The sequence below is a fragment of the Juglans microcarpa x Juglans regia genome, chromosome 1S (genome assembly GCF_004785595.1).
Source record: "Juglans microcarpa x Juglans regia isolate MS1-56 chromosome 1S, Jm3101_v1.0, whole genome shotgun sequence".
Taxonomy (NCBI): Eukaryota; Viridiplantae; Streptophyta; class Magnoliopsida; order Fagales; family Juglandaceae; genus Juglans; species Juglans microcarpa x Juglans regia.
In genome coordinates this window covers 3,491,094-3,516,544 of record NC_054595.1, presented here as the reverse complement: position 1 = coordinate 3,516,544, position 25,451 = coordinate 3,491,094, and the positions used below count along the sequence as shown (strand labels likewise).

Genomic DNA, 25,451 nt, shown 5'->3' with positions numbered 1-25,451 from the left:
GTTATTGTGTCGAGTGAATCTCTCCATTCAAAGAATCAGGAAACTTGGTAATTCTTTCTTATAAGATGCCTTTTGAGTTAAGTAGTTTAGGGTCTGAAGTCTACTTTGATTGTTGCATTGCTGGACCTAATTGAATAGTCAAATTTTGAAACTACAGTGCATGTTGTTTTTCTTCTAATTTGTTTGCTTCTACTTTATTTTTTCAGCACAATTGATCTGGGGATGATCACCCACAAGGGGATGCCACAATTCCTACACCAACAGGTAATTCCACCCCTAGACCCACATCTAGAACAACTACTTCCTGTGCAAATAATCGAGTCTCAATAGATGTAGAAGATGAGGATATGCTTAATGGGGAGGAAGAGATGCATATTGATATCGATTGACCACTCCAACCTAGTAAATAAAGGTCGTGGACATGGGAACATTTTACCAAAATTCCCGGTGATCATGAGAACTGGCATGCAAGATGCCAAAAGTGTGGACAACTTTGAGGTTGTCATTCACAAAAGCAAGGCACCTCTGTATTAATAGCACATCTTAGTGATTGCCAGCAATATAAGACACATAATAGGTGGTGGCCACTAATCAAACCAAACTCAGTTATGAAACTTCTACGGTCACTAATGGTACGCAGATTAAGAAACTGTCAATCCCTCAATACAGTGAGAAGATGTTGAGAGATTTGCTTGCAGAGATGATCATTTGTGTTGAGATGCTTTTACCACAGTTGACAAAAAATGCTTCCATAAATTTGTACACACTCTTGAGCCACAATTTTCCATGCCTTCACGGTATACGGTGATGCGAGATTGTTTGAAGAGGTATACCAAAGAGAAGGCGGAGATGAAGGAGATGTTTATTACCACTGGCCAGGGAGTGTCATTTACTACTAATACATGGACGTCCATACAGAATGTCAGCTACGTGTATCACAGCCCACTTTATTGACATTGAGTAGACGTTGCACAAGCAAATTATCAGCTTCAAAGAAATTGTTGACATAAGAGTTCATCCATTTGCACAAAGATGAATGACTATATAAAAGATTGGGGAATTAGAAAAGTGTTTTGTATCACACTTGACAATGCCAGTGCCAATGACACTACAATTGATTGGTTCGGGCGAAATACAACGGTAAAAAAGGATATCATTCGTGAGCACAAGTTTATCCATGTTCGATGTTGTGCTCATATCATCAACCTCATAGTTGCTGAGGGGTTGAAGGAGGTTGATGATTCCATTATCAAAGTCCACAACCTTTTGAGATATATGAGGGCTTCCCCCAAAGGCTTGACAAGTTTAAGGCTATAAGATCACTCCACTACTATTCAATATTTTATCTTTATTTTTCACCTACTTTTCACTACTATTCAATATTTTATCATTACTTTTTCACCATTTTTCACTACTATTCAATATTTTATCATTACTTTTTCACCATTTTTTCACTACTATTTACAGATCATCTGAAATCACCTCGCTACCCAAACGTAGCCTAAGGCAATAGTCAAACAGCTTGAGATCCCATCTTCTAGTATGTTGAGCTTAAACGTTCCGACTCAATGGAACTCTACATATATGATGTTAGATGTGGCGCACAAGTATCAATGACCGTTCGAGCGGATGGAGGTCGAGAATGGGGGCCTAAAATATGCTTTGCTGGAGTCAGTAGGGGGAAGAAGGGGCCTCAGTGCGCTAGACACAGTTGATTAGGCCAATGTGAGATATTTTGTTCAGTTTTTTAAGTTATGTTATGACATAACTCTGCAGATATCTAGTTCCAAATATACTACTGCAATGGTTAGTCTTCAACCGAAGGTGGTAGCTCCTCAGGCCCGACCGGCTTGACATCTTCCCTAGATGACACACATGCACAGAGTTCATCTGTTTTGATGTGAAGGTATCATCAAATCCATGCATCGAGGAATATTATACAGTGTAGGTCTGAGGTTGAGCGTTATTTTATGGAAGATGTCAAGGCACTTAGTGATGCATTTCATATATTAACTTAGTGGAAGGTTAATTCTACCAAGTTTCCAGTCATTTCCCTAATAGCCCAGGATGTGCTAGTCAATCCTATCACTATGGCTACCTCTGAGTCAGGGTTTAGTACCAGAGGTTGCATGTTGGATGCTTATCAGAGTTCATTAGCTCCGACCATTTTGGAGGCCCTCGTTTGCACACAGAACTGGATAAGTGAAACGCCAATTGGACTAGATATCGTTGATGCCGAGAGCTATAGGCTTGAATCAGGTAACTCTATATTTTTAAATGATTATTTACATATTTTTAATGTTTTAATTATTTAACTTATAATTTTTATGATTTTGTAGACCTAGCTATGAATCCTACAAGAATTGCAGATGATTGAGACGGAGCACCGTGGGATGGAGAACCCCTTTATTGGTGAGAAATGAAATACCATTAGCAAAAAAGCCTTGTTTGTTTTTGTTAATTCAAAATAATGTTTTAGTTCTAACTTTTTTTAATTTTCAAAACAATGTAGGATGCTTGGGATTGGAGGCTGATGGTGCTGAAAATTTGAAAATTATTGTCAATTTGTAATTACTAATTTGTAGCTTTTTGTTTTATTCTGATACATTATTACATCGTAAATTGGTTGAAGACTTTGGTGAAGTTGGTTAGGGTTGGTTGTGATTGTGGTGGACGGGTGGTTGTTTTGTGCTGATGTGATATTCATTGTAGTGGTTGACATGTTGTGAACTTGTGATTGTAGAGGTTGTTGTTTAATGTGTGGTTGTGGTTGTGATTGTGCTAATTGTTTTGGGGTTCCTTTGCCTTTTTTATTTACATTGTATTTGTGATTGTGCATTTATTTGTCTTTGGTTTTGTAATGTATGTAATTTAATCATTGTATTTAAATTTTTTAATTATTTTTTACAGCATTTTTTGGAAATGGGAAGCCCACTAGGGTGTTGGTAATTTTTTATAGTATTTCAAAAGCTCAAATATCATAATGGGTCTTGGGCCTTTGGAAGTGGACCCAAGGCATTCGGAATTGGACCTTGGCCCAATCACACGATCGGAGCTCCAAACTCTGACTCCAATCGAAGTCGGAGTACATGATGACCTCCAGTCAGAATTGGAGTCGAAGGTCAGAGGTGGCCTTTTCGACTCCGTCGGAGTTGAAGCCTACCCCTAGCCTTGATTTTCATGATTTTCTTGTTTCCATTTCTTCTTACTAAATAGATGTTACCTCTTGTATACCATGTTGTGTATTTGGGCTGTGTCTATTCTTATTAATACAATCATTTACTTATCAATAAATAAATAAAATCCAAGAAAGAATCGTAATGTATACTTCCTTCTTTTATCGGTAAACAAAATTTTATTGATCATAAGAATGGGCAAGAGCCCAAGTATACGGGACATATACAAGTAATGTATACTTCCTAAAGCATGCAACCAATCAAACAATTAGGAATTTTCTTAATTGAGTTTCAGATCAATTCTACGTCACCAAAAAGTTATTACCAACCCCCCCCCCTCCCCCCCCCCCCCCCCCCCCCCTTCCCTCTCCCCAAGTTGTCCACATAATACAAAGTGGAATAATCCTCCAAATCTCAGCTAGGACATGACAACTAACTGCTGATGTGAAGGACGAACAAATTCAGGCTATATAGGAAATCTGTTAACCGATGACTTTTGGCCAAATGCCTAGACAATTAAAACAATATTAATGTTATCCTCCTAATCAAAACAAAATAATGCAATATGGGCCTTCATAGAGCAGATTATAGGGCAATAAACTGGAACAAATCCTGTAACGAACCAAGTAAAGTGCACTATCTGCATGTACATTCTAATCCTAAAAAGACTATTCAATTTGAAGTTTCCCTATAATCAGTCATAAAACCTAGTTTCACCTAGTAAGTAACTAATCTTAGACCAAGCACCCATGAGTACCTTTTATAACTTACCCACTCCATGTGAGTTATTTATATTCCTAAGTGGGACATGGGTGTTACAACATAACCCTTTTAGGATTTAAAAAGGGAAAATAAAGACAATCACAAAATTGAACTATGACTAGAATTACCGCATCCAAGAAGATTAAAGCTTCAAAACAAAGCTAGGAAAAATTCAATCAGAATAGGAGAAGCTACTAATGTTGAATTCTATCTGAGATAATGTCTCACAAACTGTAATATATATTGGTCAACTACAAGAAGACAAACAAGGCAAAATATCATATAGGAAATATTGCTTTCAATACCCTTCCCAATTTAAGAAGGTATTAAAAGCAATATTTATTATCACTTTTGAAATTGAAAGCCTCCTACGATACCAAACACAAAAATACATCTAGCAATTTGAAAATGACTAAAGTTTAGGCATTTTAAACAAATTTACTAACTGCTTTAACATGATTCAACTACCTTTTGTAAGTTTCATAGAACTTCCAACTCCTTTTTTAGAAGTTTCATAGAACTTACCAACTTTATCCTGTAGATGAAAAGCAACCAAATTTCCTAAATGCTTTAACATAATTCATGATGGCTCTTTTACCCTTTGCAAGTTTCATGGAACTTACCAACTTTATCCTGTAGAAGAAAAGCAAATGGAAAACATAAAAACATCATGCAAGTCATAATTGGCAAGATGCATCAAATCGAAATATTTTGAGAAAGAGAAAAGAAGAATGAAAAAATTCCAGTGGACTCAACAGCATAAATAACAACATTGACAAATCAGAGGAACAATCATCGAGGAAGTCAGAAAATAACAAGAGGTACTAGATAGGCTAACTAATATAACATTTTTGGCAGATAACTTACCGTGGGGGTACTAAAACATGCATAGTGATATATAAATTGATTTTTCATTACCGTGGGGATACTAAAACATGCATAAGCATTTATAAATAGATTTTTCACAGATTAAGCAGTGTAATCTATAAATCTGACTAACATATAATAGCATATTATCAGAAATCACAAAACAGAAAAGAGGGTTAAAAAACATCCCAGCAAAAGTTATGGTGGAGATCATGAGCACCTGGCTCGTTAGAAAATTAGATTTCTACCCCATGAAGTACTGAAATCTGAAAAACCACCATTAAGACAGTGCACTGAATTATAAAAAATAAAATTTAAATAATAATAATAAAAAAAATATATAAAAATTAAATAAAATTTTTAAATTAAAAAAATTTTAAAAAAATTTAAAAAAAAACAAAAAAAAAAAGGAAAAAGATATCTATAGAGCACTGAACCACTTGAAGATTCGCTGATAACCTTTTCGATGGAACCAAAAGAAAGGAAGCGAAGTTTTCAAATAACAAGTTCTCCAATAACCAAGTCCTAAACACAGAAATTGCATGCTCTCAAGCAAACATCGGAAAGGGCCATTCTTGGTTTTATTCTCTTTTATGTTCCTTGGTAGATAGTCTTATTATTCCAATGTAGTGTAATGTAGATGAGGTAGATATGTAGCAAATGTTGAAGTGTCATGTAGCACATATGAAGTCCACGAAATGAAGTACGAGAAAGTAACCAGCCAACCATTGAGTGATGTTCCATCAAAATTTCTGTTGACAAACTTCTTTATCGACCCAAATGAGAAAATAATTTCGTTATATTCTGCCAAACCTCTTGCTATATAAAACCAAGCCTGGAACACATCCTTCTCGAGTTCCAGAAAGGCACGGAGTAAAATTAGTCCTGTGTTTTAGCGTGGCTGAGGCACGACTGGATATCATTATATATTATAAAGCTTTTTCTTTTGCATGGTGCACCAAGCCAGACATCAAATTACCGGACAATAATTCTAAGTGCTCCACAACCAAGTCGGGATAAAACAGAAAAACATAGAAAATTATGCACAAAAATTCATCAAAAACAAAGCAAAAAGAAACAAAAATTACCATGAAGAGAGGAGCGATATAGTAATCGCCTTGAAGGTACTGAAACGACCTCGTCACTTTCTGGCGGTAATCGAACACAATATCCGCTGCAAAAAGATTTGTTCAACAAAGAAATAATTAAAATAGCTAAATGAAGCTAACAAGGAAATTCAAAAATCTGAAAACCCATTTCTTTATTTCTTATTCTTTCTTTGTTTTCGTGCACTTTCACAAGAACCAAACAGGACGTTAGGAAGCCGAAGGGGAAAAAATTACAGTCTCGTCCAAGAAAATTGCCGGCAAAGAGGTCATCGATGACGCCAGCCCGAGCTCCGACCGCGATATTCATGTTATCAGCCTCTTTACCGAGCCTGTAGAGATAGTCCTTCCCCTCCGAGTCCTTAGCTTCCCACGAGGACTGCTTGGAGAGCCTCTTGGGCACCTCGGTTTGGCCGTCTTTTTCACCATCGTCGGAATTCTCAGAAAAAGAAGATTTTGAGCAGTGGAGGAAAAAGGAAGGGGGTGGGGATTTGTTGGTAGGAGGAAGCGAGTGGAAATGGAGGGGAAAACGGGGTTTGGAGGGAAATGGAAAGGAGAGCGCCATTAATTAACAGCAAAGCTGGCCTTTGCTTTGGAGATGGAGAGTGGAAGGCCGTAAGGACGTGCGAGTTGAGGACTACTTGGCACCACGTGTGAGACACGGTGGATTACATAAATTGAATTTAAAAAAAGGAAGGATATTTACGGTGCAAGCTTGAGCATTCTTCTTAAAATAAAAAATAAATTATAAAATTAAAATTAAAATTATAAAAAAAATTATAAATTATAAATTAAAAAATTATGTTTTTAATAGTATATTTTTTTTTAAAAAAATAAATATCATCATTCATTCATTCATCAAGAAAAATTTACATCTATGACTGGATATATGCAAAGATATCCTTAAATCAACCATTTGGAACTCAATTTGTACACTACTGGATTGGTTTAGACTTTACTGTTGCTGATACTCTCTACAGACAAATGTCTGATAGATAACACTCTGCCTAGTTTCAGATGGTTTGGCTAATGAGAGTACCTCAAGTACTCTCAAACACTCTCACTGCTATTCCTTATGTTGGAATATAGAAAACCACATCAAGGAATTGAAAAGGAAATCACAAGAAGCCAAACAAGGGACTTTATTAATTCCTAATCCAGTTTGACGGTTAAGTTAGTTAGCCTCAGAATAACTTACTTGATTGTATCTCAAGTTGTATAAATAGAATACTTTGTACAGTTTATTCATACGTGTAATTTTTCATCCGGTTAATGAGAATAAGCAAAGTTCTCTCTTCCAATTCTATTTTTCTTAGCAATTTTACAAAGTATCATCATGTATAAAGTTTCCGCTGCAACCTTGATTTCTCTGTCTACTTTTATGGCAAAATCTAATTCTAATTCTGATCCTCCTATCCCAAAATTCTTCGAGTTCTTCTACTCCAAGAATGAATCATTCTTCAAGCTTTTATTTCTTGCATCCATCTGAATCTCTGATAATCCAGGTGCTTGTTGGCCTCTGAAATCTTTACTGGAGAGAATTATGTAGCATGGAGTTGCTCTATCTTTATTGCACGTACAATGAAGAACAAGATTGCCTTTATTGATGGCAGCTTATCTCAACCATCTTCTAAGAATCAGACACTTCGAATTGCTTGGCTTAGGGCAAACAACCTGGTTTTGTCCTGACTAATGAATTCGATCTCCAAAGAAATTCATGGAAGTCTTCTTTACTTCACAAGCACCTTCGAGATTTGGGGGGAACTCAAGATTCGTTACCTTCGTAGTGATGGCCCTAGAGTTTTCTCGTTAGAAAAATCACTTAGTTTTATTTCTCAAGCATCAAAGTCTGTCACTGAATATTTCAGTGAATTCAAAACCCTATGGGATGAATACATCAGCTACCGCCCAATTCTAGTTTGTCATTGTGGAAATCTTGAAAGATGTTCTCGTGAAATTTTGAAGAATCTAGCTGAGCACCAACAAGCTGATTATGTAATGAAATTCTTGGTTGGGCTGCATGATTCTTATTCAGCATTGCGTAGTCAACTGCTGCTTCAATCTCCATTACCTTCGATGAGCAAGGTATTTTCTCTGTTACTGCAAGAAGAAAGCCAAAGATCACTAACCAACATTGTTGGTATTTCCCTCGATTCACATATTATGTTTGCTACACAACCTCAAAAGCAAAATTCAACAAATGTTACCAAGTTTCAGAAACCAAGAGGCAAAACTGATGCAATATGTTCCCACTGTGGATATTATGGTCACTTAGTAGATAAGTGCTTCCAACTCATTGGCTATCCCCTTGGCTGAAAGGGTCCTCGAGACAAAAGATTTATTTCTACTCAACCTAGAAATAGAACTTTACAGTTACCTGTTGCAAACAATGTTCCATATTTGGAGTAGGATGCAAGTAATCCCAATACTATTTTCTCTCAAGAGCAAATTCAAAATTTAATTAATCTTGCCAATAGCTTGTCCAATTCAAACATCAACTCCACTCTAGTTGCAAATATTGCAACAACTTCAGGTATTTCTCCAACCTGTAATACAGTATCTAATTCAAAGAATACCTTTACTTAGATTTTGGATACCGGGGCAACAGATCATATGATCTGCTGTCCTAATCTTTTTACCTCCATAAAAATGCCCACTAAACCTTACAAAGTCTACCTTCCAAATGGACAATATGTTCTAGTTGTATTCACTATAAATGTCATTTTTTCACCTGACATAACACTGAATAATGCATTTTATGTTCCTGCATTCAATATCAATCTTATTTCTGCTTCAAGATTGACAAAAGATAACCCACTTGGTCTGTTTTTCTTCCAATCCAAATGTGTTTTGCAGGATCTCAACAGATGGAGGATGATTGGGCTTGCTGAAGTCAAGTCAGGTTTATACCATTTACAACACATACCTGCTGCTACAAAGATTGAGAAGTCTAATTCAATCAGTATACCTTCTATTTCAATTTCTGCTAAAGCTTGTAATGCCACTTCTGATATATGATATCTTAGGTTAGGACATCTTCCAAATTCTAGAATAAAAGTCATCAATTCATTTGATTCCTCTGCAATAGCTTCAAATAATCATATATGTGAAGTATGTCCTTTAGCCAAGCAAAATAAACTTCCCTTTTCTGTATCAACTACTCATTCAAATAAAACTTTTCAGTTGGTGCACTTTGATATTTGAGATCCCTTTTCTACAACATCTTATTCTGGATATTCCTATTTCCTTACTGTTGTGGATGATTATTCAAGATTCACTTGGTTATATCTTATGAAATCTAAATCAGATATTCGAGTTTTGATTTACAATTTCATTTCCTATGTTCAAAATCAATTCAATACATAAGTTCAAATCATTCGGAATGACAATGGTCAAGAGTTAAATATGCCAAATTTCTATAAAAAAAATATATATATATATATATATATATATATATATGGCATCATACACCAATCATCTTGCGTAGAAACTCCTCAATAGAATGGTGGAGTTGAAAAAAAGCATCAACATCTACTTAATGTTGCAAGAGCTCTCCTATTTTAGTCAAAATTACCCTTAACATACTGGTCTGACTATGTGTTAACTGCCACACATATAATCAATAGAACTCTTTCATTGATTCTTAATAATCAAACACCATACTCTCTGCTGTTTCAAAAGTCACCAAACTGCAATTACTTCAAAGTATTTAATTGCTTATGCTTTGCAAATACTCTTACCAATCATCAAGGTAAATTCCATCCTAGAGCTGTCAAATGTGATTTTTTAGGCTATCCACCTAACATTAAAGGATACAAGACTTCAACACTCTAAAAACATTTGTATCCAGAAATGTTACTTTCTATGAATCAATTTTTCCATCTATTCCTAATAGTGATCATACACCTTATGTCTTTCCAAACTTTCCTCAAGTATATGATCACACAACACCAAATACAACACCAAATAATTATTCTCATAATTCTGATGCCATAGATTCTGTCATAATTGATTCTAATACTTCACATACTAACTCTACAAATCTGAAAGGATTAGACATCCTCCCACTCATTTGCAGGATTACTATTGTGGCAACCTGACTCACAAACATTCAGCTGCACAATCATCTCCTAGTTATTCTTTTGGTAAACCTTACTCAATCTTTTATTTTATTTCTAATTCCAAATTGTCTCATAAACACAATACTTTTGTATATGTTGTTTCCACCATATCTGAACCCAAAACCTTTAAACAAGTCATCTCTCAACCTGAATGGAAACATGCTATGGCAAAAGAAATAAAATCTCTTGAAATTAACAAAACTTGGGATCTTGTTATCTTACCTCCAAACAAAATTGCCACAGGATGCAAATGAGTGTATTATGTTAAGTTCAAAGCTGATGATAATGTTGAGAGATACAAAGCTAGATTAGTAGCTAATGAATATACTCAACAAGAGGGATTAGATTTTTTTTTATACCTACTCTCCTGTAGCTAAAATGACAACAGTTAGAGTGTTGTTAGTTGTGGCAGCAATAGAGGGTTGGCATTTACATCAACTTGATGTAAATAATGTTTTCTTGCATGGAGAATTAAATGAGGAAGTCTATATGCAATTACCACCTGGTTTTGCTTCTCCTAATGACCCACAAGTTTGCAAGCTTAAAAAGAGTTTGTATGGTTTAAAACAGGCTTCAAGATAGTGGTTCTAAAAAATGTCAGCCTCATTAATCCAGTTTGGGTTCATTCAAGGCAAATCAGATTCTTCACTCTTCACTAAACATACTTCAGACAACTTCATGGTTCTATTAATCTATGTTGATGATGTGATCTTAGCATCCAATAACCTTGAGCATATTGCTATTGTCAAAAAGTATTTGCATGATTCATTCACAATTAAAGATTTGAGTGAATTAAAATATTTTTTGGACATTGAGGTAGCAAGATCCAAGAAAGGTATTGCCCTATGTCAAAGGAAGTATGCTCTCGATATCCTACAAGACAATGGATTTTCTGCTTCCAAACTAGTGACATTTCCCATGGAATCAAACCTCAAATTGAGTGCACATGATTCCTCTCCACTCTTAACTGATGATGCTATCTACAGGAGGCTTGTAGGTCAACTTCTATATCTAATCATTACCAGACCTGATCTGGCATACTCAGTCCAAGCTTTAAGTCAATTCATGGCTAATCCTAGTACATTACATCTTCAAGCAGCTGAAAGAGTACTTGGGTACATTAAAGCCACACCTGGACAGGGTATTTTCTTGGATGCAGCATCACGCATTTGAAGGCATACTCATACAGTGATTGGGGGGGTTGTCTCGACTCAAGGAGAAGTATCACAAGTTTTACAGTTTTTATTGGTGACTCACTCATTTCATGGAAATCAAATAAACAACCTACAGTAAGTAGGTCTTTTGCCTAATCAAAATATAGAGCTTTAGCCTCTACTACATGTGAGCTCCAATGGCTGGTATACGTTCTAACTAATTTAAACATCCAGCATACCCAAGCTGCTTTGCTTTATATAGACAGTAAGCCAACAGTTGCAATTGCCTCTAATCCTGTCCACCATGAAAGAACAAAACATATTCAACTTGACTGTCACCTTGTTCGAGAGAAGTTACAAGAGGGTCTCATCAACATCATACATATTCCTTCGAAACATTAGATAGCAGATATCCTCACTAAGCCCCTCAGATCTCTGAATTTTCATTACCTCGTTCACAAGATGGGAATGATAAATATTCATTCTTATCTTGAGAGGGGGGTGTTGGAATAGAAAACCACATCAAGGAATTGGAAAGGAAATCCCGAGAAGCCAAACAAGGGACTTTATTAATTTCTAATCCAGTTTGACGGTTAAGTTAGTTAGCCTCAAAATAACTTACTTGATTGTATCTCAAGTTGTATAAATATGATACTTTGTACAGTTTCTTCATACGTGTAATTTTTCATTCGATTAATGAGAAGAAGCAAAGTTCTCTCTTCCAATTCTATTTTTCTTAGCAATTTTACACTTTACTTTATTATTACTTTTCACATATTTTTTCTATTATTCATTACTTTTTACCTACTTTTTATTACTATTCAATATTCTATTATTATTTTTTCATTACTTTTTTATTATTATTCACAAACATTCTCAAACACTTTCGTTATCCAAACCATAGAAAGGGAGGACTCAACCTCTACGGACAAACCGTCCAAGAGACGAACTCTTTTTGTATTTTTACTATACAATAAGGAAAACAATAACGAAAAATGATGAATTACAGCTTGGACTAACTCTGGTTGACTTTAACGGCGCGTGAAGGCAATAAGCTTGTTTCTTTTCAACCATAAAAGTCAGATCTGAAAGATCTGGTGTGGCAATTCCAACGATTCAACGTGTGTGGTGAGAAGAGTTGTCAAAAGGGATGGCGCGTGAGGACCATATGCACATGGTGATTTCTGCAAAACCACAACTATCCTCCGAACGATTTGCAGCCTGAGTCTTCTGATGCACGTCTCTCGAGAGTTACAGAAAAATTATAGATGTGATTTTTTCGACCTTGAAGGAAAAAAAAATAAACTAAGAAATGAGGGACGGACATGGAGAAGGAGGAGGAGAAATGATAAATGAGGAAAGGAGATGGAGAAGGAGGAGGAAGCCGTGATCTAGAGGCCTCCTCCTCCTCTAACAAAATTCAGATCTGGAGGGTTTTTTTTTTTAGTGAGAGAGAAGGTTTCTTTCCATGATCTATAAAATATTACATTTGATTTATTTTTTTAAAATGGAGTAACGAATATTGAAACTTTAACATCTCGTGACTATATCTAACAATACTCTTTAAAAAAAAAATCAAACTACTCAAATATAAATATATTATTTATAGCGAAACTAAAAGAAAAGTAAATAAATATTTTTTTTATCCTAATTGATATGTTAATAATGTCTATGACTAGAAGAACCCTAAACCGAGAATGAAAAGAAAAGGCCAAGATCAACTGACCAGAATTAAACTTGAATGAGTTAATCAGATTACAGCCACCATATTATCATGAACACCTCGTTTTTTTGCAACTGAACTGGAGCAATTGGCCAAAACTGAAAACAGCAGCAAATCAGCCCAAACAGCAGTAGTAATTTCACTCTCAGCAAAAAGGTGAGAGGAGGAGAATTCAGTATGAGGCTTCAAATTACAGCATCCGAGTTTCCAGCCTAATGCGATCCCACATCTTGAGTGGCCATATCAACAGGAATCCCATTGAACAAAGCTTTCCAACAAAAAATATAAATATTTGGAGAAACCAAGTCATCTCACAAAATGAGAGTGAAAGGGCAAAGCTGAATGCTGCACTTGGGGTAATCCCCATACAGATTTAACCAATAAAATATATGCATTATTATGAATCCATAATTTAGCATCAAAACCAGGTCTTTATTTACTGTTGAATTTGGTGACTTCCTGGATTAATTCAAGATCATCAACATTCCGGAAGGTATGAAAGTTCCAGCCAAATAAAGAGCATACATCTTTGACTTTCAGCAGTACTCTCCAAGCTACTTTGGATAGGAAAGCCTTTACCAGCCAAGTGCCTTCTTGGCTCCAATTTTCAAACCAAAAACTCATCTCCTTCACAAATCAACCAACATCTTTCTTACATGAAGAAAGTAAGATGCTTACTAACAGTTTTCATAAATTGAGAACAGAGAGTCACATGCCATCACTCTTCAAGCTAATTTGCAATACTAAGCATGCATGATGTATTTCTTATACCCTCACCCTCTCCTGGAGATCTACATATCTTAAACCAAAGGATCAATTTCTTTCAGAATGAACAGTCACTTCAACACCAAACAACCAGAAAAAACCTAGTGCAGCTTAGACAAGATCATAGCCTTAGGAGCATTGAGACATGAAAGAAGGTGTATGGGTACTGAAGATAACACATGTTTATCAAGGCCACAATATTTGGATCTGCAACTGCCATTAAATAGTCAAGCTTGAATCAAATAGTAGGCGACATTTCATATTTCCCTGCCATGAATGTCTGATAACTTCAATGATGCTTCTCAAGTCCTCAAACGACTGAGCATTCTTGTGCATCATGAAAGAGTACTTGTGCACTTAATAGATACAAACCATAATAATCAGTATTAGGAGAACCTATATATAAGAGAGTTAACGTATGCAAAATACTATTGTTTTAAAATAACATAATCATTATGCTTTGGCTAGTCATTTAATCTCTCTGGCAACCACCATGATCTCCAGTCCATTTTACTCCACATCCATAGCAAAACTGGAATGCACACCTGCAACAATAATAAGCAGAATCTTACATGTAAGCATTCTATGTGACTCATTATACTGTCAATGCTATCAGCTTAAAGAGAAGATAGAGGTAGTGAAGAAGACTGGGAGTCAGCTAGGTTCGAGATGGCTTGAACGTGACCAATTTGAATTTGGACTAGAAAGCCAGAATTCTAGTCCACACTTAACAAAACTTGGTTATTATCGAATCTAGGGTTTTACCTGAATTAAATTGTTTATAAGCCTATGTCATTCTGTAACTCATTGAAACCCATGCTTTGGCCTCTCAAATATGTTAGCTTGTTTATGTTTTAGATAACATAATCTACATAACTATTATGCTTCTAACATAACTAATTTCTGCCAGTCTATATTGAAGATATCTCTGCATCTCCTGTATGAGGGACAGAATTTGTATCCCTTGACAGCCAATCAACAACCCACAAATCAAAGCAACCCAAGAAGGAAGATGCACCAGCAAATAGAAACGATAATCTCTGCATTGATCACCGAACATCTCAAGTCAGTATTTGAAGGCAAAGTGTACAACTTTGTTATTTTATATTTCTTGCCTTTATAGCGTGTATTGTTTCACAATATAATCAGGCAACCATATGTAAAAGCTTGTGCAGTGAAATAAAGAACCTTTCATCGTCCCTGTTGTCATTTAATGTTGTTTTGCACACAGTCCATGGATAGCATTTAATGTTGTGTGATTCATGTATCTTTTCGAATTGTAGAAAGTGTTTGATTAAAAAAATTGTAAAGAAATCTTAATAATCTAGCAGACTGACCTGCAAGTAATATGTAAACAACCTTCAGTCTTTTCCACATAGTATTTGCAACTGGGGCACCTCATCCATCTCCTCTCCCTTGCTAGCTCCCTCACCATAAGATCGTCCCTCCCCCTCTCATCCTCATTCAGCCTCTGGTACTCTTCGCACTCTACCCCTGGATGCCAAGCTACATAACATTGTGCACAGAACAATCTATGGCAGGATGGACACTCTGACTGCCTAATGACTTCTCCTCCTTCGTTATCATTCAACAACATGGCTGAACAATCCTTGAATGGACAGTAAAAAGTCTGGAAAGCAAGAACCTGTGTTTCGCACAGCGCCGAGTCCCACCTTTCCTGCACTTCTTTAGGAAGCACTCGCCTGCAAGCATCGATTGTCAGGACAGTCTCGCAACCCAGTTCGGGGCAAGAAACAACGGTTATGCTCTCTTGGATCTTTGTGGCAACATGTTTGCTAATGCAATCGGAACAAAAGGAGTGAACACAGCTATGGTTTTTGAACATCTCCTCACTATCTTTCCTCTCCGCACAAATTTCACAGAAGCAACTCGATGATTCTCCTGCTTCTTTTGTTTCCTCAACCGGCTCTGGGTTTTGGGTTGAAGAACATGCTTGAATTAATGGTGATGAAAAGGAGGATGAGGATGAAGCCCCCTTGTTTGCATGTTGGGAAGTGATCATGGACCCCATGAGAACCTCTTGGAACTGCAGTTCTTCGGCATACTTTTCATCCGACAGTGGCAAAATCTCATTTTCTTCTTCTACATCAAATAAAATGGACAAGAAAAAGTCATCTACATACATAAGATCACCAACAGCTGATTCTTGAGCCATGGCACAGATTCTGTTTCAATGATCAGCCCCTCCTTATTCTTCTCTCTGCAAAAGATTATTTAATATAATGGAAGTGGCATTAATTTACAAAGACTTAGATGAGAAGATCATGCCAGTAAAAATAAATAAATAAATAAATAAGACTTAGCTGTGAAGATTTGGAACTCCCCCCTCCAAGGGGTTTTAGCTTTTGGACTTTTCTTTTTGACGTACGGGAAAAAGAAAAGAAAAATGTAACGAGCGAAAGTGTCTGACGCCGGATGATAGCTTTTTAAGTTCTGAAATCTAAAACTTTCAAAATTTTAAAAATCTTTTGTCTCATTCTTATAATTTTTTTAAATTTTTATATAAAATAAATAATTTAATTTTTTTAAAATTTTAAAATAAAAATAATATTAACAAATATATTCTAATAATATTCTATTCAATTTTTAATTTTAATTTTAATTCATCTTATCTTTAAAAATAAACGAGATCTGAATCGAATGAATATTTCTTTTGTAACAATTTTTTATAGAACTTGTAAATTTTATTCATCATTCTTATGAGTTATAAAAAATGAGACGAGTAAGTTTGATATAGAAACGATTTTATCTTATTATTATAATTTTTTTAAATTTTTATATAAAATATAATAATTAATTCAACTCTTTCAAATATCAAAATAATAATAATATTAAATAATAATATTTTAATAATATTTTATTTAACATTCAATTTTTATCTAAAACTATTTCATTTCATCTTAATATCTAAAAAATCCTAATCCAAAGGAAAATAACACTATACATGTAAACACCTCAGTTCATCTTGCTGCCATTCGCAACGAGTCGCATGTTAATTCTCTCGTATGGTTATTATTTAGAGTACGTTTGGATGTTAAATTGAGTTGAGTTGAGTTGAGATGATAAAATATTGTTAGAATATTATTTTTTATTATTATTATTATTTTAAAATTTGAAAAAGTTGAATTATTTATTATATTTTATATTGAAATTTGAAAAAGTTATAACGATGAGTTGAGATGAATTTACTTTCCAAACGAAGTCTACAAAACAAAAGGAGGTATCGTTTGGTTAGGGGATGATATGAGATAAAATATAATAAAAATAAAATAAAATATTATTAAAATATTATTTTTATTTTAAAATTTTAAAAAAAAATTGAACTACTTATTATACTTTATATAAAAATTTAAAAAAATTATAATAATTACATAAATGATCTCATCTACCAAACTAAACGAAGTTAACCAAATTTATATACTTGAAATTTGTACGGATCATTATGAGGTAGTGTCGAAGGAAGGAAATTGTAAATAGGGTTAATTTTTTTATTTGTAAAGAGATTGTAATCTATTCTTCAATTTGAAAATAATAAAAGCTTTATGCAGTAACATTACAAACAAAGGCTGATTTGGTTATACAAAATAAAATTATCTCATCTCATCTTATTTTATATAATTATTATAATTTTTTTAAATTTTCACACAAAATATAATAAACAATTTAATTTTTTTAAATTCTAAAACAAAAATAATATTAAAAAAAATATTATAATAATATTTTATTCAATTTTTAATAAAATATCTCATTTCATCTAAACTGTGTAATCAAACGAGATGGAGACAATTAACACAATTGTGCAAAAGTCCTGTGATCGAGCTTTTTTGTCTTTTTTTTTTATTATTATTTATAAAATTCATGTGATATAAATGTTGGATAAAAAAACTTGTACAAAATGTTTAAGCAGAGAAAATATAATACATGTTCAACAAATTTTTTTTTAAAGAGTTGGGGCCACATGTCAAGAGTGACTCCTCCCCAATTATATTATTTTTTCATTGATATATTTATATATCAATTAAATGGTATATTTTTCCATTTCCAATTTTATAGCTATTGAAATGTAACTTCTGATCAATTAAGGCTTCATTTCGAACTCAGATCAATTCACTTCCAGATTCTTCCTTCAGTTTCCATCTCGGTCTTCACTAGGTTTTCCAGTTCAGTACCTTTATCAATGGAATAGATACTAATACATTGGAGAAGAAGATAAATGTTACCACCCATTACAGCAGAATTGTGGGAGAATTTTAAGAAATTTTCCATTAATGATTGGGGTAACGAAATTAAAATAGTAATTTGGTGGTGTATGACGTGAATGGTTGATCGGAGAACGAGCTCTGAGCTTACGCTGCCCAGTCCCAGTTTTGACTACCAGATAATAGATGTTACCCACTAATGAGAAATGACAATAAGGGCACATTTAGACGATGAGATAGGATGAAATGAGATGATTTTATATGAGTTAAATAAAATATTATTTTTAATATTATTATTATTTTATGATTTAAAAAAATTAAATTATTTATTATATTTTATATAAAAATTTAAAAAAATTGTAATGATGAGATGAATTGAAAATGTTTTTGTATTCAAATGAGATCGATTTTGTCACATTATTATTATTATTTTGTCAATTTTTAATTTCTTAACTCATTTGAAGTACAATGTATCAAGTTTTTTATTTTTAGTGGAAAATAAGGTTTCGAACTTCAGACCTCTTTTTAGTTTGAAACTCTCTTTTTAGAGGTTGAAAGTTATGCCAATCAGATCACATGTCTTTGACAAAATACATAATATATCAAGTTTGAAGTGTTCCGTACAAGACATTTAGTAGTTTAAGGATAAAAATGAGGTTTTGAACTCTAAACTTCTTTTTTGGATGTTAAAAATTATATGAATCAGGTTACATGCATTTGACAAAATATATCAAAAAAATTCTATACACAATATATCAAGTTTGAAGTGTTCCGTACAAAGCATTTAGTAGTTTAAGGATAAAAAGTATATTTAATGAGAAATGAAAGGCTGCTAGTGGGAAGATGTGGTAGTCCGATAAATTCAACAACCTCAATGCTAAATTAGAAGACACTAGCTTATTTAAAGCAAGTTCACACCATATTTTGGAGCTCCATGTTAGAACTACTAAAAAAAAAAAACCAAGAGAAAATGTATTTCTTCTCCCTGATCTAAACTACCAGTAATTTGTAATATGGCTTCTAAATATTTATGGACATGTAACCTTACAATTTATAATATGAGTAATGTTACATATAATTTTGAAATGTCTAAGTATCGTGCAGTCACATTGAAAAAAGAGTGGAGTCCACTATTAAAAAATTAATTTATTTAACGTAAATCTCGTATTTATTCATTTTTTTCAAAATGACTGTGCATCGCTTGCACACTCACGACTGCAACTATCATTTCTCTCATAATATAAATTGCAATTTGAACTCGAGAAATGTTATTTTTTATCTAAACATTTTATCATACTAGCCACACCAGTCAATTTGACATATTTTAAATGTCTGTCAATTTAAGTGATAAACATATGAAGCTACTTAAAATATTTCATATTAAGAAATATGATTGAGGATGAAACATCTAAGATCTGAGTATAGCATTACCCTCCGACCTTTTGTTAATCCCATGAAGGTTGAAATGAAAGTAAAATGGTGATGTTACATGAGACAAATTGTAACTTATATTTTGAATTGGGCTAAATAACAACATAACTATTTTGAAGGTTATACTGCCAAAAAGGGTGAATGAAATTTAAGATGATTATCATCCAAATAGGCTGGTTTAGATTCAGAGATAAGATAAAATGATTTTAAATGAAAGATGAAAGTTAAAAAAAGTATTGTTAAAATGTTATTTTTCAATATTATTATTATTTAAAAATTTAAAAATGTTAAATTATTTATTATATTTTATGTGAGAATTTGAAAAAAATCGTAATGATGAAATGAGATGAGACACTTTCTGAATCCAAACGGAGTCTAAATGAAACCATACCAGACCAATTAGCCCATGCCATGTGATTTTTTATTTATTTTTAAATTATAGACGTTCTTGTCATCTATACTCATCGAAGAAAATTATTAAAAAAAAAAAAACTATAATAGGGCATCTACAACATTATTATAATTTATAACATGTTTTTGCATATTGTAATGTATACCTTCTTTTATTATTCTCTTTTTGAGCGTACTGTTTCTTTTTAAATTACATACACTTCACCCATTAGGATTAAATCATGATTTTTCATTCTCTTTTATTATAAAGAAAAATATCGCATATCTAAAAATTACAAACTATAACTACATCCTTACATTTGCTATTTACAAAGAGAACTGCTACCACCACAAAAGAATCATACAAAATTAACTTACAAATTGGTATGACTTTCTATAATACGTTAAAATTACTTTACAATAAAAACAGTTTTACAATTTAACGTATCACTTAACTTTTATGAAATATTTTTGTAATTAAAATATTTCTCTCTACAAGAAGGGAGATACTAGTTGAGCTTAAGTTTAAAATAAGTTTATGGTGGTAGTAAAAGTTAAGAACCTACAAAGGGTTATAAAAGATAAATAAAAAAAATAAAAAATTCTACTCATCATCTTCACATTACAAATCACATATAATTTTTTAATTTTTAATTTTTTTCTCTTATGAAATGTATAGTGTATGAATGATGAGTAGAATAATTTAATTAGTTTAGTAAGAATAAAACAAAAAAAAAGATAAAAAAAATAAATATAATATATAGAGATGATAAATAACAAAGCTCTAAAATAAAATAAGACCTACACAATTTTGGGTTGGACTTTCATGCATGCATGAAAAGTAAGTGGGCTGAAGAGTTGAAAACCCTCTTACCTACAAAATATTTTTTTGGGTGCGGCCGCGGTTGGTGAAGACTGTCGTCATGCAGCCATATCATGGCACGGTAGGTAAAGGACAAGACTGCTTAGAAAAGTAGCACTCCCTCAGCCATTTCTTTAGACTTACACTCCCCTCCACCCGATACCCCCATTTTCACCAACCCAACTACGTTTATAGCCTCAAGCTCATATTTCCCTACTCCACCAACTCCCCCCAAGAATAAATAAATAAGAAAATTTGCTTATTCCATCACGTCCTTAGCTCTCTCTACCAACCTCCATCGTTATCTCCTCTTTGATCACCTTTATACTCTCATTATCTTCGCCTCCATCCCCCTCACCAACAAGAAGATCCAGCATTCTCTTTTGATTCTTAATTCCCATTTCTTTGTTTTCAGCTAGCTCTAATGGCTCCTATCCAAACAGAGCAGCCAGGAGAACTCATTTTCCGGTCCAAACTAACCGACATTTACATCCCAAAACATCTTCCTCTCCACTCCTATTGCTTTGAGAACATATCCGAGGTCGGCTCCCGCCCGTGCTTGATCAACGGTTCGACCGGCAAGGTTTACACGTACTATGATGTTGATCTCACCTCGCGCAAGGTCGCTTCTGGCCTCAACAAGCTCGGCATCCGCCAGCGAGATGTTGTCATGCTTTTGTTACCCAACTCGCCGGAATTCGCGTTCGTTTTCCTCGGCGCGTCGCATTTGGGAGCCATAACCACGGCTGCCAACCCTCTTTACACAGCTGCAGAGATCTCAAAGCAAGCGAAATCTTCCAACGCAAAGCTCATCATCACTCTGGCTTGTAACTACGACAAGGTGAAGGACTTGGCTCACGAAAACGGTGTCAAGATCATGTGCATCGACTCGCCACCGGAGCAGGACTGCTTGCATTTCTCGGAGTTAACTCAGGCCGACGAGAACAGCATCCCGAAAGTGGACATCGGCCCAGACGACGTGGTGGCTCTGCCATACTCGTCGGGACGACGGGGTTACCCAAAGGCGTGATGTTGACGCACAAAGGGCTGGTAACGAGCGTGGCGCAACAGGTCGACGGCGAGAATCCTAACCTCTACTTCCACAGCGAGGACGTGATACTATGCGTGCTGCCATTGTTTCACATCTACTCCCTGAACTCGGTCTTTCTCTGCGGGTTGCGAGCTGGTGCTGCTATACTGATCATGCCCAAGTTCGATATTGTTTCATTGCTGGAGCTGATACAGAAACACAAGGTGAGCATCATGCCAATTGTCCCACCGATTGTTTTGGCCATAGCTAAGTCCCCAGATCTCGAAAAGTACGATCTATCTTCCATAAGAATGCTCAAGTCTGGAGGAGCGCCGCTGGGAAAGGAAATTGAAGAAACTGTGAAGGCCAAGTTTCCCAATGCAAAATTTGGTCAGGTATGGATCCATTCCTCATCCTATCCTATTTTTGGGGTCTTTGTTCATGTTCTTTTCTCATTTCAGTACCATATCTTTGCCTTTCAAATTAAAACGTGATCAATGCATCTGGTAATTTAAATCTAATTAGAAACCTTGAAATTTAATTTAGAAAACAGAGATGATGCGACGATTCTTTGAGGATATAGATAATTAGTTAGCTAGCAATTCAATAAGGGAAATGCCAAGCGCATCTATTAAAAATAAAGAATTCTACTGCTTATTTTTACGTATTTTTTACGTATTTTATTAGTATTATTGGTTAAAATAATTATTTTATATTTAAAAAAATAGTACAATTAATTATATTAATAAAATATATAAATAATATATAAAAATAACTGTAGATAAAAAAAAAAAAAAAAAAAAAAAAAAACGCACGCAAAATACAAAGTCGGTGCACAGCACACCATCGGTCCCGTAGATTCAATAATGGAGGCACAGAACAAGTTAAAGATTCCATCCTCTTGTTGACTGGATGGTCCAACTTGGACGATTCTGAATGCCATTCATCGAACTAGTGCTGACCCAAAACCAGCAAGAAAACAAAAAAAATCATTAAAAAAAATTAGAAAAATGATTTATATAATCCTAAGGAGTAAATCGTGCAAGACTGCAAGGCCCTTTAAATAAAACTTAGATAAATTGGGACCCACACAAAAAAAATAATAGGCTTCACTTCTTTTAAAATGATATACATACTTTATAATTATATCTAATATTATTCAAAAATTTAATGTAGGTGAGATACCGTCTCCTAAGTTAAAGAGATTCTATACAACCAAGTTGTCTATAACACTAATATATATACACATACACACACAAATAATTATTTGCAATCACTCCTAAACTATCAATTTTGACAATCACCCCAAACTACCAAAAAATGGTAATGTACCCCTATTCCCCTTAAAAATATGAAATTACCCCTTAAATTTCTCGAAAAAGGCCAAATGTTCTAGTCAATTAAAAAACTTTAAATATATATTTTTTTTTTCAAAAAAAAAATATTCTTTGATAATTCTTATTTCTTCAAGGGTATTTATGTAAGATTTTTATGAAAGGAATGAAATGAAATTTTTTTGTGTATTTTACCCATATATATATATATGTATGTATGTGTGTGTGTGTTTATCTAGAAAGAAAATATAAAAATAAATAAAAGAATATTCGGATGGGTCTATATGCATGTTATAATTAGCCCATAATAGGAGATTATACAAATTAAACAAAAAATTCCTTTAGCACTTGGAGAAGTATTTTTTATCACTAGCTTAACATAGAACTGACTCAGATTCAAAAAAAAAAAAAAAAAAAATGCTTAAATACAGGGATACGGAATGACAGAGGCAGGTCCAGTACTATCAATGTGTTTGGCATTTGCCAAAGAACCATTTGATGTGAAATCAGGAGCATGTGGCACTGTTGTGAGGAATGCTGAAATGAAGATCGTCGACCCAGAAACTGGTGCCTCTTTGCCCCGCAATCAACCGGGAGAGATATGCATCAGGGGAGACCAGATCATGAAAGGTACATTTATTGTTTTAAGATCATGAATGACTATTTCAATTATAAATGTTTTAAGATTCGATATTAAGATTGTATGTATGTCACGTTACCTATTGATCGACATCCTAACGATCGATCGGACTAAGGCTGTGTTTGGCTTCCAAACTCAGTTGAGCTTAGTTGAGTTCAATCCATTCCGTCTTAGGCTGCGTTTGGATGTTGAGTTGAGCTGAGCTGAATTGTTAATATTTGATACATTTGGTGATATTCAGGTTATATTAATGATCCAGAAGCTACAAAAGGAACCATAGACAAAGAGGGTTGGTTACATACAGGCGATGTTGGCTTAATTGATGATGATGATGAGCTCTTCATTGTAGATCGGTTGAAGGAACTGATTAAATACAAAGGGTTTCAAGTCGCCCCTGCTGAACTTGAAGCCTTACTACTCACCCATCCCAATATCTCTGATGCTGCTGTAGTCCCGTAAGTTAACTTATTCAAAGCATACATGCATATATATGTACATTTATGTAGGTATATATATATCAATGACTATAGAAAAAAGTCTATTTGTAAGCTGTCAGTGTGGAGAGTTTGAAAACAAATTTCTTGCAAATCAAATTCTGCCACGTAAAGCTGTGTGTTCTCCACACCGACTTGCAAATAAGAATACTCACGAAATTAGTTATACATTAAGTCAGCATACACATCATGATCAATAACGTACGTTTGCCATCTTCAGCATGAAGGACGATCTAGCTGGAGAAGTCCCAGTTGCATTTGTTGCAAGATCAAATGGTTCTACCATCACAGAGGATGAAATCAAGCAATTTGTGTCTAAACAGGTGATTTTTTTTTAAAAAGTCTTAAATCTTTTTAAAAGCTTAGGGAATCTTTATAAATAGAAAAATGATAGTTGTAGTTGTGAGTGTGCAAGCGCCGTGTGTTTCATAATTTTCTGATGGTAATAATGCATGCAGGTGGTGTTTTATAAAAGAGTTAACCGTGTGTTCTTCATCGAAGTCATTCCCAAATCACCATCGGGAAAAATCTTGAGGAAAGAGTTGAAGGCAAAACTGGCTGCAGGCTTTTCAAGTTGAATTCACATATTGCAAGGCTTGGGGATCAAGAATCATGGCAATTTGAAAGCTGCTGCTGCTGCTCAACTTTGCTATCACGACTGATTTCTTTGATTATTCTGTACTATTTGAAATGGAAGACTGTCTAAAAAATCCATTGCAATTGCAAGAACTTTTACTTCACATAATAACAAATATGTAATCATATTTTTTTTTTCGAAATTTCGTTTTATGAGGGATCCTTTATATTGCAACATTCGATGCACATTATTAGGGAGCATATTATCTGACTCTCTAAGGTGGGAATGCATCCTCAAGTGAAGTTGGAGGCTACTTGGCTTACAAGCTCTGATTGTACATGTAGACATTTGAGTTATGTGCCTATTGGATCTCATTGAAATATACACCATGGAAGAATTATACCTCACAGTTGCTCCACAAGTGAATCCAGTTTATTGAGTTTTGATCAATACGAATTCGTCTCCACACACGCGCGGTGGTTGAGTGTGCTACGTAGATGGTCTAGAGTCGCACTCAAAACGCCTGCATCTTTGACGCTTTTTGAGAAAAAAACAAAAACAAATTATTTTTAGAGAGAAAAATGGTTACCCCAAGACACTAATAAGTTTAAAAATCATTCCCACTTGGTAACATTCGGCTGGCCGGCTGTAAAGACCAGCTTTCATTGTCCCTAATTCCAGGTAAACGCCTGAGTAATGTTGGGCGTTACCATTTTGTAGGCTTTGTATGGTCTCCTCTTGAAATTTGGATATATTGAATAATAGAGAGCTCCGCCAACTCGTGACTGAGTTTTGGAAT

At 34.4% G+C, this 25,451-nt stretch overlaps 2 protein-coding genes and 1 pseudogene across 4 annotated transcripts in view; 1 reads left to right on the top strand and 2 right to left on the bottom strand.

Moving 5' to 3' along the window:
- LOC121247140 (ribulose bisphosphate carboxylase/oxygenase activase, chloroplastic) overlaps positions 1–6,553 on the bottom strand; it is a 36,187-nt gene extending 29,634 nt beyond the window's left edge. Inside the window, exons 1-3 of one of the 2 annotated variants that reach the window (XR_005937219.1) lie at positions 6,149–6,553; positions 5,894–5,979; positions 4,562–4,571 (exon numbers count right to left, since the gene is read on the bottom strand). Coding sequence is in view for 1 of the 2 variants with exons in the window: in XM_041145481.1 (XP_041001415.1) it covers positions 4,562–4,571; positions 5,894–5,979; positions 6,149–6,476 (424 nt within the window). In the remaining variant the exon portion in view is untranslated. The remainder of the gene's footprint in view (positions 1–4,561; positions 4,572–5,893; positions 5,980–6,148) is intronic. The other variant, XM_041145481.1, reaches the window with a different exon arrangement.
- Positions 6,554–13,907: 7,354 nt separating this feature from the next.
- Positions 13,908–16,093, bottom strand: LOC121247141 (probable E3 ubiquitin-protein ligase RNF217). 2 transcript variants are annotated; one of them, XM_041145483.1, is made up of 2 exons: positions 15,012–16,093; positions 13,908–14,219 (listed from the first exon to the last, which is right to left on the bottom strand). In XM_041145483.1, exons 1-2 carry the CDS (start codon positions 15,848–15,850, stop codon positions 14,147–14,149), a joined length of 912 nt encoding a protein of 303 aa, XP_041001417.1. In that variant the 5' UTR covers positions 15,851–16,093; the 3' UTR covers positions 13,908–14,146. The 2 variants fall into 2 exon arrangements, with proteins under 2 accessions (XP_041001417.1, XP_041001416.1); XM_041145482.1 differs by lacking the exon at positions 13,908–14,219 and adding an exon at positions 14,466–14,714 and having other exon boundaries at positions 15,012–15,940.
- A 4,685-nt stretch (positions 16,094–20,778) lies between these two features.
- On the top strand, positions 20,779–25,057 carry LOC121247139 (annotated as a pseudogene).
- Positions 25,058–25,451: the final 394 nt, after the last annotated feature.

Bases quoted from the DNA above. Each gene is read 5' to 3' on its own strand.
- LOC121247141 (XM_041145482.1), bottom strand. From the start codon at position 15,850: ATGGCTCAAGAATCAGCTGTTGGTGATCTTATGTATGTAGATGACTTT. The intron at 14,715-15,011 runs GTCAGTCTGCTA...TGATCAATGCAG, and splicing joins TGTTTACATATTACTTGCAG to AGATTATCGTTTCTATTTGC.